A 14,214-nucleotide genomic window follows, 5' to 3' on the forward strand; every position below is an offset into this window, starting at 1 on the left:
TGCTAAGGATGCTAAGAAAAACAGTGGCCGACAATCAAAAGGATTTGGCAGATAAGCTATCGGAAACACTTTGGGCTTATCGCACATCTATTAGAAAAGTACACAGGCAACACCCTATTCCTTAGTCTACGGTCAAGAGGCAGTGCTCCCAATAGAGATAAAGGTTGTATTTGCCAGGGTGGCTTTCACAATGGGTAAGAAAATCAAGGCAGAAGATTTAGATGCACTACTGGCAGACAGACTCGAAATAGTCGACGAGGTTAGAGAAGCAGCTTCATAGAAGCAAGAGAAATACAAACAAGCTTTGGCTAACAACTTCAACAGACATTTAAGGCCCAGAAGCTTCAAAGAGGGAATAAAGTGCTAAAGACAGTTCTCAACATTCGACAAGGCAAGTTTGCGAGAAAGTTCGCACCAACATGGGAAGGGCCATACTTAATAAAAGAAGCTCATAGCACAAGCTACTATGTATTAAAAACCGTAGATACAGGCGAGGATGATGAAACCATAAATGGTTACTAGTTGAAACCGTACTTTGATTAACTAGGTGCTTCTGTAATCACACAAACAAATGTACATGTTTTATGAATACATTCATGATGTTTTATATGACTTTTTTTCTTCTTCAATCACTCTTTAACATGTGATGAAGTCTAGAAATATAATAAAATTGTTTTGCCCTTCAATTAAGAGTACATGTGTCTATTCCAAAATGAATGATACACTACAATTTGTTTTTATATGTGCCATATACCTGCTTACATACACATCTTGTTTATAATAATACAATCTATTTTGCTATACTCTACTAAGCCCTAGCAACCCTAAGCACTCTCATTCCATGGCCGGTTCCACGATGCTTCATGCTCCATGCGAAGGCCCTGGCAACCCCAAGCGCACTACAAAGCCCTAGACACCACGAGAACACCACTAAGCCTCGGAACCCTAGGCACACTACAAAGCCCCGGATTCCCCAGGAACACTACTAAGCCCTGGCACCCCAAGCACATTACAAAGCTCTAGACACCCTGAGCACACCACTAAGCCCCGGAACCCTAGGCACACTACAAATCCCCGGGCCCCCAAGCACACTACTAAGCCCTAGCAACCCCAGGCACAGACAAGCCCTAGTAACCCTAGTCACAAACAAGCCCTGGCAATCCCAGGCACAGATAAAGCCCTAACATGCCTAGGCACAGATAAAGCCCTGGCAACCCCAGGCACAAACAAACCCTGGCAACCCTAGGCATAGCAACACCTCCATGTAGCCATTGGGGGGCTATGTTGGCAACAAGTATGATTCCCATAGAATTTGTAAATTCAAATACTCTGCCTTATCGCGATGAACCAAGAGGGAACAAGCTTCAACCACCAAATGTCAGCAATAACACTTGGCCTACGAACAACAGCCCGCCTTCCCAAAACATGGTTGCGATGAACTGAGTAGCGAAGGACCTCATCTCTCTAAGCTATGGCAACATGCAGTCCTAGAAGGGGGTAACAATGTTGCATTTCCCCACCAAAAGCAAAAGACCATTCCTACAAATATAGACATCAACGCGTGTCTCAGATCTTGGCCCTTCTGCTTAGTACTCTTTCGCACTTGATAACATTTCAATACATGCATAACCCCTTAATTAGCTGCTCATTTGCATAGAGGTTATCTAGGTCAACTCCTCCTTATAGCATCTCAGAAGATGAATTCATACTATTCACCCCCTCCAACGGTCTGTGATAAAGTGACATTATGCTTGCACTCGATCACGATAAAACCAATGGGGGGCTTGTTAACCAACACTTACCGATGCAACCCTTTTGTGTAATGATCGCACGCACAAAAGCAGCATGCTGCGGATAAGTTTTCTTTACATTTATACTACAACCAAAGTCCAATTATACCACCCGTAGAAGTCCATCAGAGACCTCAGTCACAACAAACGTCACACTAAATGACTCCTATGCACACATTAGACAATACCTCAGCACGGTAACCTACTCGCATTTGACAATATCTCAGCGCGGCATAGTAACATCACTCAACCTACCCTAATGAACTGCAATTAAGCGTACTACACCCGTGCCACGATGAGGACAAAAGCACATTGCGATTAATAATTAGGAGACCCCAGAATCTAAATTGTCACACATTATATGTCAATATTAGAATTGCAAACACATTATCAAACCTGTCACCATATATCAAAGCTAAAATTACAAAATTGTTACACATTCACATTGTAGAAAGACCCCGGAATGGTCCATTACGTTTCAGTTTTCTTCCCAACCTGGTACAGGCAACGGTTATTTGGCTCACTCGTCCCGTATGGCAGATATGGCATCCAGCACCCCACTAGTTTCCTCAAATTTCTTTAGGCTCTCCAACTCCACCTTGTAATCATTGAGGATCCGCTCCTGCTGCGCACATTCTTCCCTCAGACCCTTGAGCTTGTTTGCGACCCTAGCGATGGTTGCCTCAACATATTTCCAGCACCCACGGACATCCTTCATGGAACGGAGCAGATCAATCTGAGGAATGTCCCGACTAGCCTTCCAAAAGGTATGCGCTAACACCATGACTTGTCGCTAGATCTGGTCCATGAAGAAACCCATCGATGAAAAAGCCCGACACGCCTCCAACCAGCAAGTGAAGTCAGTGCACGATAAGTCCTCTGATGGGTGGCCCATTACACAACTCATTAGCATAGCAACAGTGTTAAGGGCGGGACCTACAATCTCTGGATGCAATCTCCTTTCTGGTAACCACTCAACACGAACCGCAGTTAATGCGAATTGAGCAACCATTCTAGAGATGCTATACTGCACACCTCTACCCTGAACCAGTACTAGCTCCACCACTGGGTAGTGCAATAACGGGATGGCGTGATTGTCATAGTATTCTAGCAGTTCCTGCCGTATCTGAAGTAGCTCCTCCTTGTACAACAACTCCTCAGGAGGAAAAATAACGCCGGGCTCCGTCTCTTCACCCCCTGAGTGATGCTCCGCTTTCGCCAAGACCTCAGGCTCCATAGAGTCGTCTGCCCCAAACCGTGAAGAAGCATCACCGATGACGCTAATCACTACAGCAGGGGACCACGGCTCAACAAGAACTGCACCCCCACACCTTCGGGGCCGTCGGCATCACTCATGTTGTTGCCTATATCCCCAGAGGCATTAGCATTGCTAATAGCAACAGTAGACTCTCCCCGCTGTGTTGCTGCCTCTGAACCCATAGCCGGCTGACTGGCCTAGTGTGACAGTTCAGCCACCATCAGCACCATCAGCACGCCATCCAAGTGTCTTGGGTTGGGTCCTTGTACTCTTTTTGTAAGGGGGGTATGCCAATGGCAATTATGTAAATAGTAGTATGCATGTATAGTATTTTGATGTATCATTCTGTCACTCCCCCAAAAGCTTAACGTACTCTTTGAGGGGAGGTAGGTAGTCGAGTGAGCTCATAAGCGTGTAAAGCTTAACGTACTCTTCGACGATTAGGCACCGCCCACTAGGGTCACCGAACTTCGTTCCTTCCTTGGACTTGTGAACTACTATCGAAGATTCATCTCTGGATTCTCAGCACGAGCCACTGCTCTCACCAACTTACTGAAGAAGACTAGTGTGTGGACCTGGAGTGAATGTTGCCAAACAGCTTTTGATGATTTGAAAAGAGCTCTCTTTAGAACCTATCCTCGACTTGCCTGATCCAAGCAAGCCGTATGAGCTACACACAGATGCTTCTGATTTTTCCATTGGTGGGGTCTTGATGCAAGAAGGACATCCCATCGCCTTTGAAAGCCGCAAATTGAATGATACAGAGAGGAGGTACACTGTGCAAGAGAAGGAGATGACAGTCATCGTCCACTGCCTCCGCACATGGTGACACTACCTACTTGGCTCCAAGTTCGTGGTCAAGACTGACAACATAGCTACTAGTTACTTTCAGTCACAGAAGAAGTTGAGCCCTAAGCAAGCTCGGTGGCAATATTTCTTAGCGGAGTTTGACATGACTCTAGAGTACAAGCCAGGGCCGATGAACAGGGTTGCTGATGCACTTAGCAGGAAGCCTGAGCTTGCAACACTATCCACAGGTGAAGGTCCCTCTCAAAACCATATCAGACTGGACCTCACTAAGCTCATCAGGGAAGGACTCCAGAAGGACCCCATTGCACAGAGCCTATTGACAGCGGCTCGTGAAGGGAAGACTAAGCGGTTTTGGGTTGAAGAAGGCCTTCTTTTGACAAAGGGAAGGCGGATATTTGTACCGAGAGTTGAAGACTTGAGGAAGACTCTCCTACGTGAATGCCATGACAGCTTATGGGCAGGACACCCTGGGTGGCAGCGTACCTTGGCACTTTCACCCCAGTGGGAGACTATGCATCCATCATTGTTGTTGTTGATAGATTTTCCAAGTATGCCACTTTCACCCCAGCACCAAAGCACCTTTCAGCTGAAGACACGGCATACCTTTTCTTCAAGCACGTGGTGAAATATTGGGGAGTCCCATAGAACATTGTTAGTGATCGTGATCCCCGATTCACTAGTGCTTTCTGGACAGAGCTATTCAAGCTTCTTGGCTCGAACTTGAACTTCTCCAGCAGCAGCCATCCAGAGTCAGATGGGCAGACAGAGAGAATGAACTCCCTCCTTGAAGAGTACCTCTGCCATTTTGTATTAGCTACACAGAAGAATTGGGTTCGATTGCTGGACATTGCACAGTTCTCCGTCAACACACAGAAGAGCTCCTCCACCAATCAAAGTCCTTTTGAAGTCATCACCGGCCAACTACCAAGATGTCCGCACAGCATCGTCAATGACCAGCAAGGAAGAAGCCCTCGAGCCTTCACTTTCACCAGAGAATGGAAAGAATGCCTTGACATCACTCGAGCCTCCCTAGAGAAAGCCTCCAAAAGAATGAAGAAATGGGTCGATTTGGGTAGACGACCCGAGAACTTCCAAGTAAGGTGACCTGGCCTTAGTAAAACTCCATACCCATTGCCTTAGGTTCTTTCGAAGAGTACACCCCGGGCTTGTGAGAAAATATGAGGGACCCTGTGAAATCCTAGCCAAAGTAGGAGCTTCAGCCTATAGACTCAAACTACCGCCATGGATAAAAGTACACCCTGTCTTTCATGTAAGCCAACTTAAACCCTACCATGCCGACAGCCAAGATACCTCCCGAAACCAAAGTCAACGCCCACACCCATCCTACCAACCACCCAAGAACCGATCCCTCGACTCCATCCTCAACCATAGGTTATCCCAATCCTCCCAAACATCAAAATGGGAGTACCTGGTGAAGTGGAAGGGACCTGTAGAAGAAGACACCTGGGAGCTTGCAGAAGACCTCCTTCCGTTCGCAGTGAAGCTGGACGAGTACCTGAGGAAGAATCTTCGAGGATGAAGATTGAATTGAGTGGGGGAGACTGTGACGGTTCAGCCACCATCAGCGCCATTAGCACGCCATCAGTACGCCATCCAAGTGTCTTGGGTTGGGTCCTTGTACTCTTTTTGTAAGGGGGGTATGTCAATAGCAATTATGTAAATAGTAGTATGCATGTACAGTATTTTGATGTATCATTCTGTCACTCCCCCAAAAGCTTAACGTACTCTTTGAGGGGAGGTAGGTAGTCGAGTGAGCTCATAAGCGTGTAAAGGTTAAGCACGGGATCCCCTCGACACTGTACTATGTGCTTGTGCTTACCATTGATTAATGCAATACAAGTTACCTTTTGTCTAATTTGTGTGCACTCTTGTTTCCTTTTGTGTGTTGTTGCTTGCATTTGTAGGCTTTCTCGACCCCAATCAAGCGCCGCACGGGGCCCCGTCGATTAGCCCCGTGACACTAGTGCACTTCCTGGGCAACAGAGTCATAGATGTCATTGCCACCTTCAACGTCTTCAGAAACCACGGATTCAACTATGGGGGGCTGCATTGCCCTCAACTCCTCGGCCTGACGCCTGAAGAAGGGCGTGTCTGGCACCCCGATCAGAAATTTGGAGAAGAAAACCTGCGATAAAGTCAGGAACAAACAGTCAGTTTAACAATACTGGTTATACGCCAAATATTGAACGGGTAATAAAACACAGCCATGATCTACCTCTTGATCTGCTTCATCGACGCCCAAATCATCCTCGCCGGGTTGAGCTTCATCATGGTCAACCCGCCTCAGAACAAAGGACTGTTTTATGGTTAGTTCTTGCAATATAAACTAACAATAACGAAATCAAACATAAAACATGGGCTTAAGTGCTCACCAAACCTGCCTCAAAAGGAGAGGTGACTGGAACCCCTGTCGTCTGATCCAAAGACATCACCCGAACCTCCGTGTCCACATGAGGGCCATCACTCTCCACAGACTGAGGAAACGCAAAGGTAAATAATATTAGCATAGTTTTTGTCCAACGCAACATAAGAAGGAAAAGTAGAGCATAGATTAAGAGAAACTTACTGAATCATCAGCCCCAGGACCCCACTTGGGGTGAGGGGGAGCCTTCCGCTTCATCCACCCACTGGAGAAATGGACGAGGGCCCATAGACTCTACGGCCATCATAATCCTACCCACTGCAGTCGAGACCGGGGACCCCTAACCACCCTCACGAGCTTGCTATGAGGCCGCAACCGAAGGCTCTGGTGCCCTGTTAGAATGAAAAGAGCGAGGCACCCTCGCAGACCTAACCCTCTTCGCGGGAGGGGGATGGCTACACTCCCCTTCATTGGCAGTCGGCCATTTCCTAGCACGCTTGGCCGGCGACCTCTTCGGTAGACTAGAGTGAACAATAACTCCACCTCCCCTCCGGCTAGCAGTGTGACCTTTAGGAGGGGCCAACACATGACAAAGATGGGGGCTTGTCCACAGCAGCTCTTGGAACCCCCCGAACAATGCGCAGAGATATGACAAATTGAGACATGCACACCTGTACCCTACCATATCCAGCCACTAGAAACCGAGCGCACCCAAGGAAAGCACGGTTGTGACGTCGGACCCAGAACAAGTCCTCACTAGCAAAACTCAAAAATTGGGCACCCATGTCATCATACCCGAACTCCTAGAGAACCCAATTCGGCCAGTACACGGAGAGCTGCGCCTCACCTGAGCGATCCAAATAGCCAATGACACCAGGCCACAGTATCAACCGCGCCATACTCGCAGCAACACTCCCCACATTGAGAGTACACTGGTTATCTCCGCCCTTCGGAACGGGAACGCCAATGCAAAACGGCACGGAGTGGCGCACTGCCTGAGTATACGGCCTCCACACATAGCCATCCAAAGAAGCCAACTTCATGCTGATCTCACTCATTTTGAAACTTCTATGTCTCTTAGCCTGAAGCCAGCGCTTTCCCCTACAGACTTCGAAAACCTTCTCCTTCGACTCGTCACCATTAAGAGTAGCAACGTGCAGACGGAGAGGACGCAGACTCCATGGCTTCACATTGAGCTCAAACCGCTCACAGATAAACATCCAAAGAAAAGGCGCGAAAATATAGCTCACACACCTCTTGCAGCTGGGGTCATTAAGTTGTTATACAGTGTCGTCTAGCTGCTCGTACAAATACCCAAGGAACATCGACGCCAAGGGAAGTTGATGCCCACTGGCAACAATGACAGCTAGGGGAATTAGAATGATTTAGAGACCATAGTCCGGTATCCCTGAGAATAGAAAACGGGAAGCCACATAGGCAGCAAGGTGACATTGAGAGCCTGCACCTCGCACCATAACATCCCTCCCACCATGGCACTCGAACCAGTACAACATCCACTGATGCAATGGAATTTTACCCCAAGAAGTGGATTGGTCCTCCAAAGCTTTATAGGGAGGAAGTTCCCCAAGAAGCTCCTCACACAACCCCCTCAACACTAGAGGGATAGACTGAACATGTTGCAAATGTTGTGCCACAGCACCCTCAACCGGCAGCGCTAACAATGCTGCCACATCCTCCACTATGATGGTGAATTCCCCAAATGCACCCACAAAGGTGTGGGTACGAGAACACCAATGGCTCAGAAGGTGCCCTACATACTTGACACCTTCCCGACCTCGGAGATTTGTGTAGCAATCCATGAACTTAAGAAGCATGGAATCTTGAAGCATCCGGTAATACATGGGGTTCTCAAGAATGTATCGCGTCCAGGTAGTATAATTAGTGGGAGACCTTGAACTATCGGTTTGGGGCTCCTGACACTTGTAGGACATAGAAACATCTATAGTGTCGCAAAGACACATTAACTCTATGCCCTTAATGACATCAAAGGAGCCACCCTCACCCCAAGACACAGGCACAGGGGGCCAAAAACCCCTCCCACCATCAACGGCCGAGGCCACCTCCCTCTCCACCAACAACGATGCAGTGTCGACTTCCCTAGCGAAGTCAGCGAAAAAAGAGTCTGGATTTCCCTGACGAGCGGCCATGGGGGCAGACGAAACAGACACAAGAAAACAAGAGACAAGAAAGAAAGGAAAGGGCCTTTTTGCGCAACTCAAGGAATAAATGACTTGTTGAGACGATAGCAAGAGTTGAAGAAAGAACAAATGTGATTACTCTTCCTCCTTTTATAGTGACTTCCCACTTCCACACGCACAGCAGACCAAACGGCGCTAGAGAAGACGATAAGACGTCTGTGCAATACCCGAAACGATGCTTAGCGGAAAAGTAACCATGAAAATTACCCAAATGCCCCTACAAAAGTGGGACCAGCGAGGCACATTTAATTCAAATGAAGCATCACGTCAATAACCACCACCGAATTGTATCGGATATCGAATTTGCCCCACACGTGCGACTGACTCGCAATGATTTTGGAACGACAATTGAAAGGCCACTACCTACGAGTGCCACATGGCGGTCCCCAACAGACCCCGCAGTCACTATTAACCACAGAGCATTGATAGGAAACAAAACTGCACATTCCCAACAAAAGAGATACACAAAACCAATCACAGAGAAGGCTCCCTCCCACCAAGTCGTCGCTAACAACATCTCCCTCCTTCCTCGCAAGATTAACAGTCCGAGAAGGACTAACGGTGAGACCACCATACCCAGGTTAGCTAGAGAGGCTAATGTACATACGCCAGTAGAGTGACACATTCTTCAATATATTCGACGTGAAAGTCGATGGCAGAAAAACTTCCACAAGTCCTCAACCACTGCACAAAGACAGACCAAGACATATGGTCGAAAGGGAGATTCATAATCTCAGACATCACCATAGCAAGCGTATTTAGTGTCAGACTGATGACGACGGAGGGAAGTTCAAATGGTGGCAATCAACCATCTCGAATAATCGCCTCCGCAAATTTCACCGCTGCTCCTGTCACCATAAACCTGTAACTCAGACGAACGCCTTGGACAGGAATGCCATCGACGGCCTCATACCCCAAAGGGGCTATGGAATTATCCTCACAATGTTGTACAAGCAGTCGACGAACCAAGGTGAGCTCCGAATCATCGCCTACCCTACTAGGTGCTGACTCCACCGGAGACGATGGAGCGGGACATCAGGAATCCGAGCCCCTCCCTACGCACTGTTCTGTTGAGAGCCATCACTAAACGCAAATTGCAAGGGAGATTAGGACAAGTGAAACAAGAAAGCTGGATCGAATGGAGACGATGACAAACAATAAGACATGCCGCACCCTTTTATACACAACCCACGGCCTGATAACAAGGGAGCCGAATAGGTACACCTAGACGAATCACTACGAAGAGCAATTTCAAATAACTTACAGTTTTTTACAACGGCGCATGTGTTCGAGCGTATCGACGCATACAACATTCGGACACTAAAAAAGAGAAATAATGATTACGGCCATCATACTTGAAAGCTCATTAATAACAAACAATGGCAACCATCGAGCCATCAGTCATTAACCAATACCATGCGGTGAAAACAAATGCTTATTCGAACAATTATATTTAGGGATTGTCTTTTGTTGATTTCCTTCCTGTCAATGGTCAAGGGGGCTAGAATACAATTAGTGTAAGACACTATTCGCATCCAGCAAGCAAATCACCAAAAGACAGGGGGCTAAGTCATAGATTATAATTAACCATCAAAGCGAATACATGGTACATGTGATCTACACAAAACTACAAAATAGGCAAAAACTCCAAACCCAACGCACACAGGCAAACCTATCACAAAATCCGAAGGCGAAAAGGCAATATGCCTATCGATAATCTCCTACTTACCGATAAGTAGGGGGGACAATATAGGTATATACCGCTCACTCAAACCCTCAAAGAACACTCAGACATAAGGATTAACACCACAAAAGCATATGTGAGTATCTTGCAATCGACCACCACGCTACGATGAACTTGCGACACACTGTCACCTCTACGATGAACTCACAACACACGAAGCAAACGACCCAAGAAACCCCACAGGGACCCGCCCAAACGACCCAAGCCCACCTGAGTGTGCGATGATGAAGCTATGCCCACTACAATGTGCGATGAACTCATAGCTCGCGAGCCCACTCTTGACGACGGGTTAGAAGGGACATTAGGCTGAGCCCATTGTGAAGCCCGCGTGTGCCCGGACGCACATGGACCCACGATAGCAAAGCTCCCTATGAGCCGCCACGTGGAATTGGCAAAGCACCGATCACCGAATGGTAATGTTACCATTGCCACATAAGACTAGTTATAATGCGCAAAAAGGTAGTAGAACACGTGAGTAATGAGAGATTTCGAGGATAAGGAAAGCCAATCCCTGAGAAGAAGATCTTCATGAAATACATGGCGATACTCCAGTAGCGCATCCAATAATTGACAATGAATCAAATATTCTCTTCCCCGACACGGAGCGAATATCTTCATCTCCTACCTTTTAGGATCTTGAGATCCCATCCATAAATATGGATCCTCCTCATATCAGAAATTATCCGATCCCAAGCAATCTATTGCCTAGTATTCGTGAGTTATCCCTATTTCCTGCATCCTCAACCCAAAGATCCTCACTTCCCTGTCCACAAGACCCTTCTCTCTCTTTCAAAGAGACCGATTCCTCACCCCCCTTTAGTAGTCTCACTTGGATATGCACCCACTACGGTAGCAGAGTTGGATTACCAAGAGACCAATCAACCATTGAACTAATGTTAGTTTGTAAAATGCTCAAGGGATCAAGTTAATTTCTGTTTCGAATTTTCATGAGGTTGGGAAGTGTATTGGCAGTCAAATGATTAAAACAAAATAACTAAAGATTCAAAATGTTCAAGAAAAAAAAATTGATTAGATTGAACTGTGAAAATTTGTTACCGTTCAAGTTTCGATTGTCATACCATACGTACGTGTATTGTTATAGGCTCCGGTTATATTTCAGTTATATAAGATGGTCTTCTCCCTCATGGTTGAAAATGCAGGCAACCTTCGTCAACAGGAGAAAGCAGCAGTAAAGTTCACCCACCAGAAAGTTCATCAGAGAGTTCTTCGGAGACTTCAGTGAGAACCTCATCTATTATAGAAAGCCATACAATTTGCATTCAAATGTTTTTGGATGATCCCGTGGGTGAACTTTGCCTGGTTTTAGGGTAGGGAAATTTACAGAGAAGGGAATGAGCCAGAAGTCTGATTGGGAAAATCCGTAAACTTAAAAGGTTTTCCAATGGTATTTTAGTAAATTTATACCTCAATAGATAGATAAAAAAAAAAGGGTAAAATTAGCATTTTAAAGAAATAGATGCACTACCGTCTACCGTCCACAGAAGGGAGGGTAACTGCATGATTTTTTAAAACTACAAGGGTGGTATTTGTTAAAGCCAAAATATAGGAGAGGCTACCTCAGGAAGGTTTTTACATTTTAAAAATATTTAACAGAATTATTCCATGAAACTAAAATGCCAATCAACGGGGCAAAGTGTTGAAATCCAAAATTTTAGATGAATTTTTGTCACAAAATAATTTGGAGACATTTTAGTGAAAATCAACGCTAAGGCTCATGCCATTCATAAGAACACATGGGGCCCATATAAAAATAAATAAATAAAATAATTGTGAATCTCATCTATTTTATTATTATTGGTATGTAGCATTCTCATTAATTTCACAGCAATTATTATATTCAACTAATCCTTTCTCGTTTAAGTGTCACTACCCTAAAATAAAGGACGGTTGTAATTTTACCCAAAAAATTAATATCCAACCTCAATTAAAATTTTTCGATTCTTCAATCCCTTTATTTATTATTTATTCAATCCCTTTATAGAAACTTGCACAAGAAACAACTTATATAAGCACTTTTGCATATAAACACTTTAACATACCTTTGATATCCAGAGAGTTCTTTTCTTATTTCTTCTCTTTTTCTTTTCCTCTTTTTTTTTTTTTCAATCCAATTACGTTTCTGATGATTAATACACCCTCAGTGCTATCTAGAATTCCAGACAACTCTATTCTAGACAACTCTATTGTCTAGAGTAGACTGTAGAGTTACTATGTTCCCTTTATTAGCACTAATAATCCAACAACCTGTCTACCATCTAATGTACATCAGGCAATCAAATTTTTAACAAGGACAATTTTGTAAAACCCAAAACGTCCCATTACTAGACAGTAGACACAATGACCCAGTCTTTGACTAACATTCTCGTCCTAATATTCCCCTAATATTAATTAATTATTTAATACTCAACAATCGACACGTGTAAAAACTTCTCAAAGATGTACTTAAAGATATACTTGCAAGCTGCCTGTCTCCGCCATCAACCTTATCCACAACCGAATATTCAAAAATAATAATTTCCTTTTCCTAGTATTAAAATTTATATTTATTTTCTTCTACTACAAATCTCGCAGTACCCAAACCGATCAAACAATAACCAAATACACTGTACAGAAAAAGTCCTGTCAACTTCGCCACGACACCACATCAAGCGTCCCTTCACATCACATCAGGCTCAAAACCGTACAAGTCATCTCACAAACAATACCCTTGATTACATCTACGTGTCATCGCCCTCGCAGATTGAGACATTGAGTCTATGTCGGTCCCACCTTCTCTTTTGTCCTCTTCCCTTGCTATCGTGCGCCGCAAACCTTACGCTGGCATCCGCCGCGTATGATTTCTCTGACAGACGAACCAGATTTTTCTTAAAAAAATTATTGTTATTATTTTATCTTGTCCGAGTTGTCGCCGGCCGGACGAAACGGCCGCCGGTTCCGTCAGACACGGCGTCGAATCCCACGGACCTGCACTGCGCGGCGAATTTCTCAAAGCCGGCCGGGAATGCCGCCGACGCCGGGACCTGATTAACTGTTCTCTTGTACGGTCCGAACCATTTCGCTTGCATGTAACGGTTCTTTCTCCATGGAGGAAGATGAAGCCCCTTGCTCTTCAGTGATCTCTTCGCTGCATCGCACATTAGCCTCACGATACGCCTCATCTGCTCCGATCTTCCCACGTAAACTCTCGGCAGCAGCTCTAGGAGCTTCTCGTAATGCGCCGTTGGCCTCGCGATCTCGAACTCACCGGCGAAATCCACGTCCACGAAGTATCTCTGCTGCTGCTGACTCGCAGAGCCTTCCGACCTGACTACGTCGATGAACTCGTAGCTCCCGGCAGTCACCCCGCCGGAGCTGTCCCATTTCGTCTTGCAGATCCCGGCATTGTAGCCTGAATCCCGCAGATAAACCATAACCTGCCGACGGAAGGCCGCCTTATTCGGTCTCAAGCAAGAGAACATCTCCACCGCTTTGGAGACAGTAGAAACAAGCAGCAACCGAAACGAATCCCCACCGTCGACCATCATCGCATTCTCCAGATCCTCGATCACATCCGTCCGTTCACTGCCGGAGAAATCATGATCCGAGTCGGACCGATCCTCCTGTTGCCGGACCTCAGCGTTATCTTCCAAGAAGCCATAAACTAGGTCGGAGAGACAAGGAGAGTCATCACCCTCGTGTTCACTCCCGCTACTAACATAGCTGGTATTCCGGTGATCTCTCCCGCACAAACAATTTCTCACCTCGTCGTTGAGTGGATCGGTAACCCGCTTCGTTCGAACGAAAACCGCCATTTCTCTCCACAAAACCCGAGATATTGAGAAGAAGCGCAGCTCTGCAATCACAGACAGTCGCCTTATAGGCCGCAGCGATGGTCACATTTATACGACAGAATGGGCTCATAAGTCATAAATTAGCCCAAACATCTCATAAGCCGATTTTTGGAATTTTTAGCGAATATTCGTTAAAAAGGGTTTTCGAAAAAACGAGTC

At 45.9% G+C, this 14,214-nt stretch overlaps 2 protein-coding genes across 2 annotated transcripts; one reads left to right on the forward strand and one right to left on the reverse strand.

Moving 5' to 3' along the window:
• Positions 1-4,000: 4,000 nt before the first annotated feature.
• Positions 4,001-4,962, forward strand: LOC148803200 (uncharacterized). The gene is made up of 2 exons (XM_088894495.1): positions 4,001-4,406; positions 4,553-4,962. The coding sequence occupies exons 1-2, from the start codon at positions 4,001-4,003 to the stop codon at positions 4,960-4,962; spliced, it is 816 nt and encodes a 271-aa protein (XP_088750621.1).
• Positions 4,963-12,725: 7,763 nt separating this feature from the next.
• Positions 12,726-14,154, reverse strand: LOC104590465 (sulfate/thiosulfate import ATP-binding protein, putative (DUF506)). The gene has a single exon (XM_010249140.3). The coding sequence runs from the start codon at positions 14,014-14,016 to the stop codon at positions 13,114-13,116; it is 903 nt and encodes a 300-aa protein (XP_010247442.1). The 5' UTR covers positions 14,017-14,154; the 3' UTR covers positions 12,726-13,113.
• Positions 14,155-14,214: the final 60 nt, after the last annotated feature.

The sequence above is a fragment of the Nelumbo nucifera genome, chromosome 1 (genome assembly GCF_055504915.1).
Source record: "Nelumbo nucifera cultivar China Antique chromosome 1, China Antique-T2T, whole genome shotgun sequence".
NCBI lineage: Eukaryota > Viridiplantae > Streptophyta > Magnoliopsida > Proteales > Nelumbonaceae > Nelumbo > Nelumbo nucifera.

Bases quoted from the DNA above. Each gene is read 5' to 3' on its own strand.
- LOC148803200 (XM_088894495.1), top strand. From the start codon at position 4,001: ATGACTCTAGAGTACAAGCCAGGGCCGATGAACAGGGTTGCTGATGCA. The intron at 4,407-4,552 runs GTATGCCACTTT...CTTTCTGGACAG, and splicing joins GTTGTTGATAGATTTTCCAA to AGCTATTCAAGCTTCTTGGC.
- LOC104590465 (XM_010249140.3), bottom strand. From the start codon at position 14,016: ATGGCGGTTTTCGTTCGAACGAAGCGGGTTACCGATCCACTCAACGAC.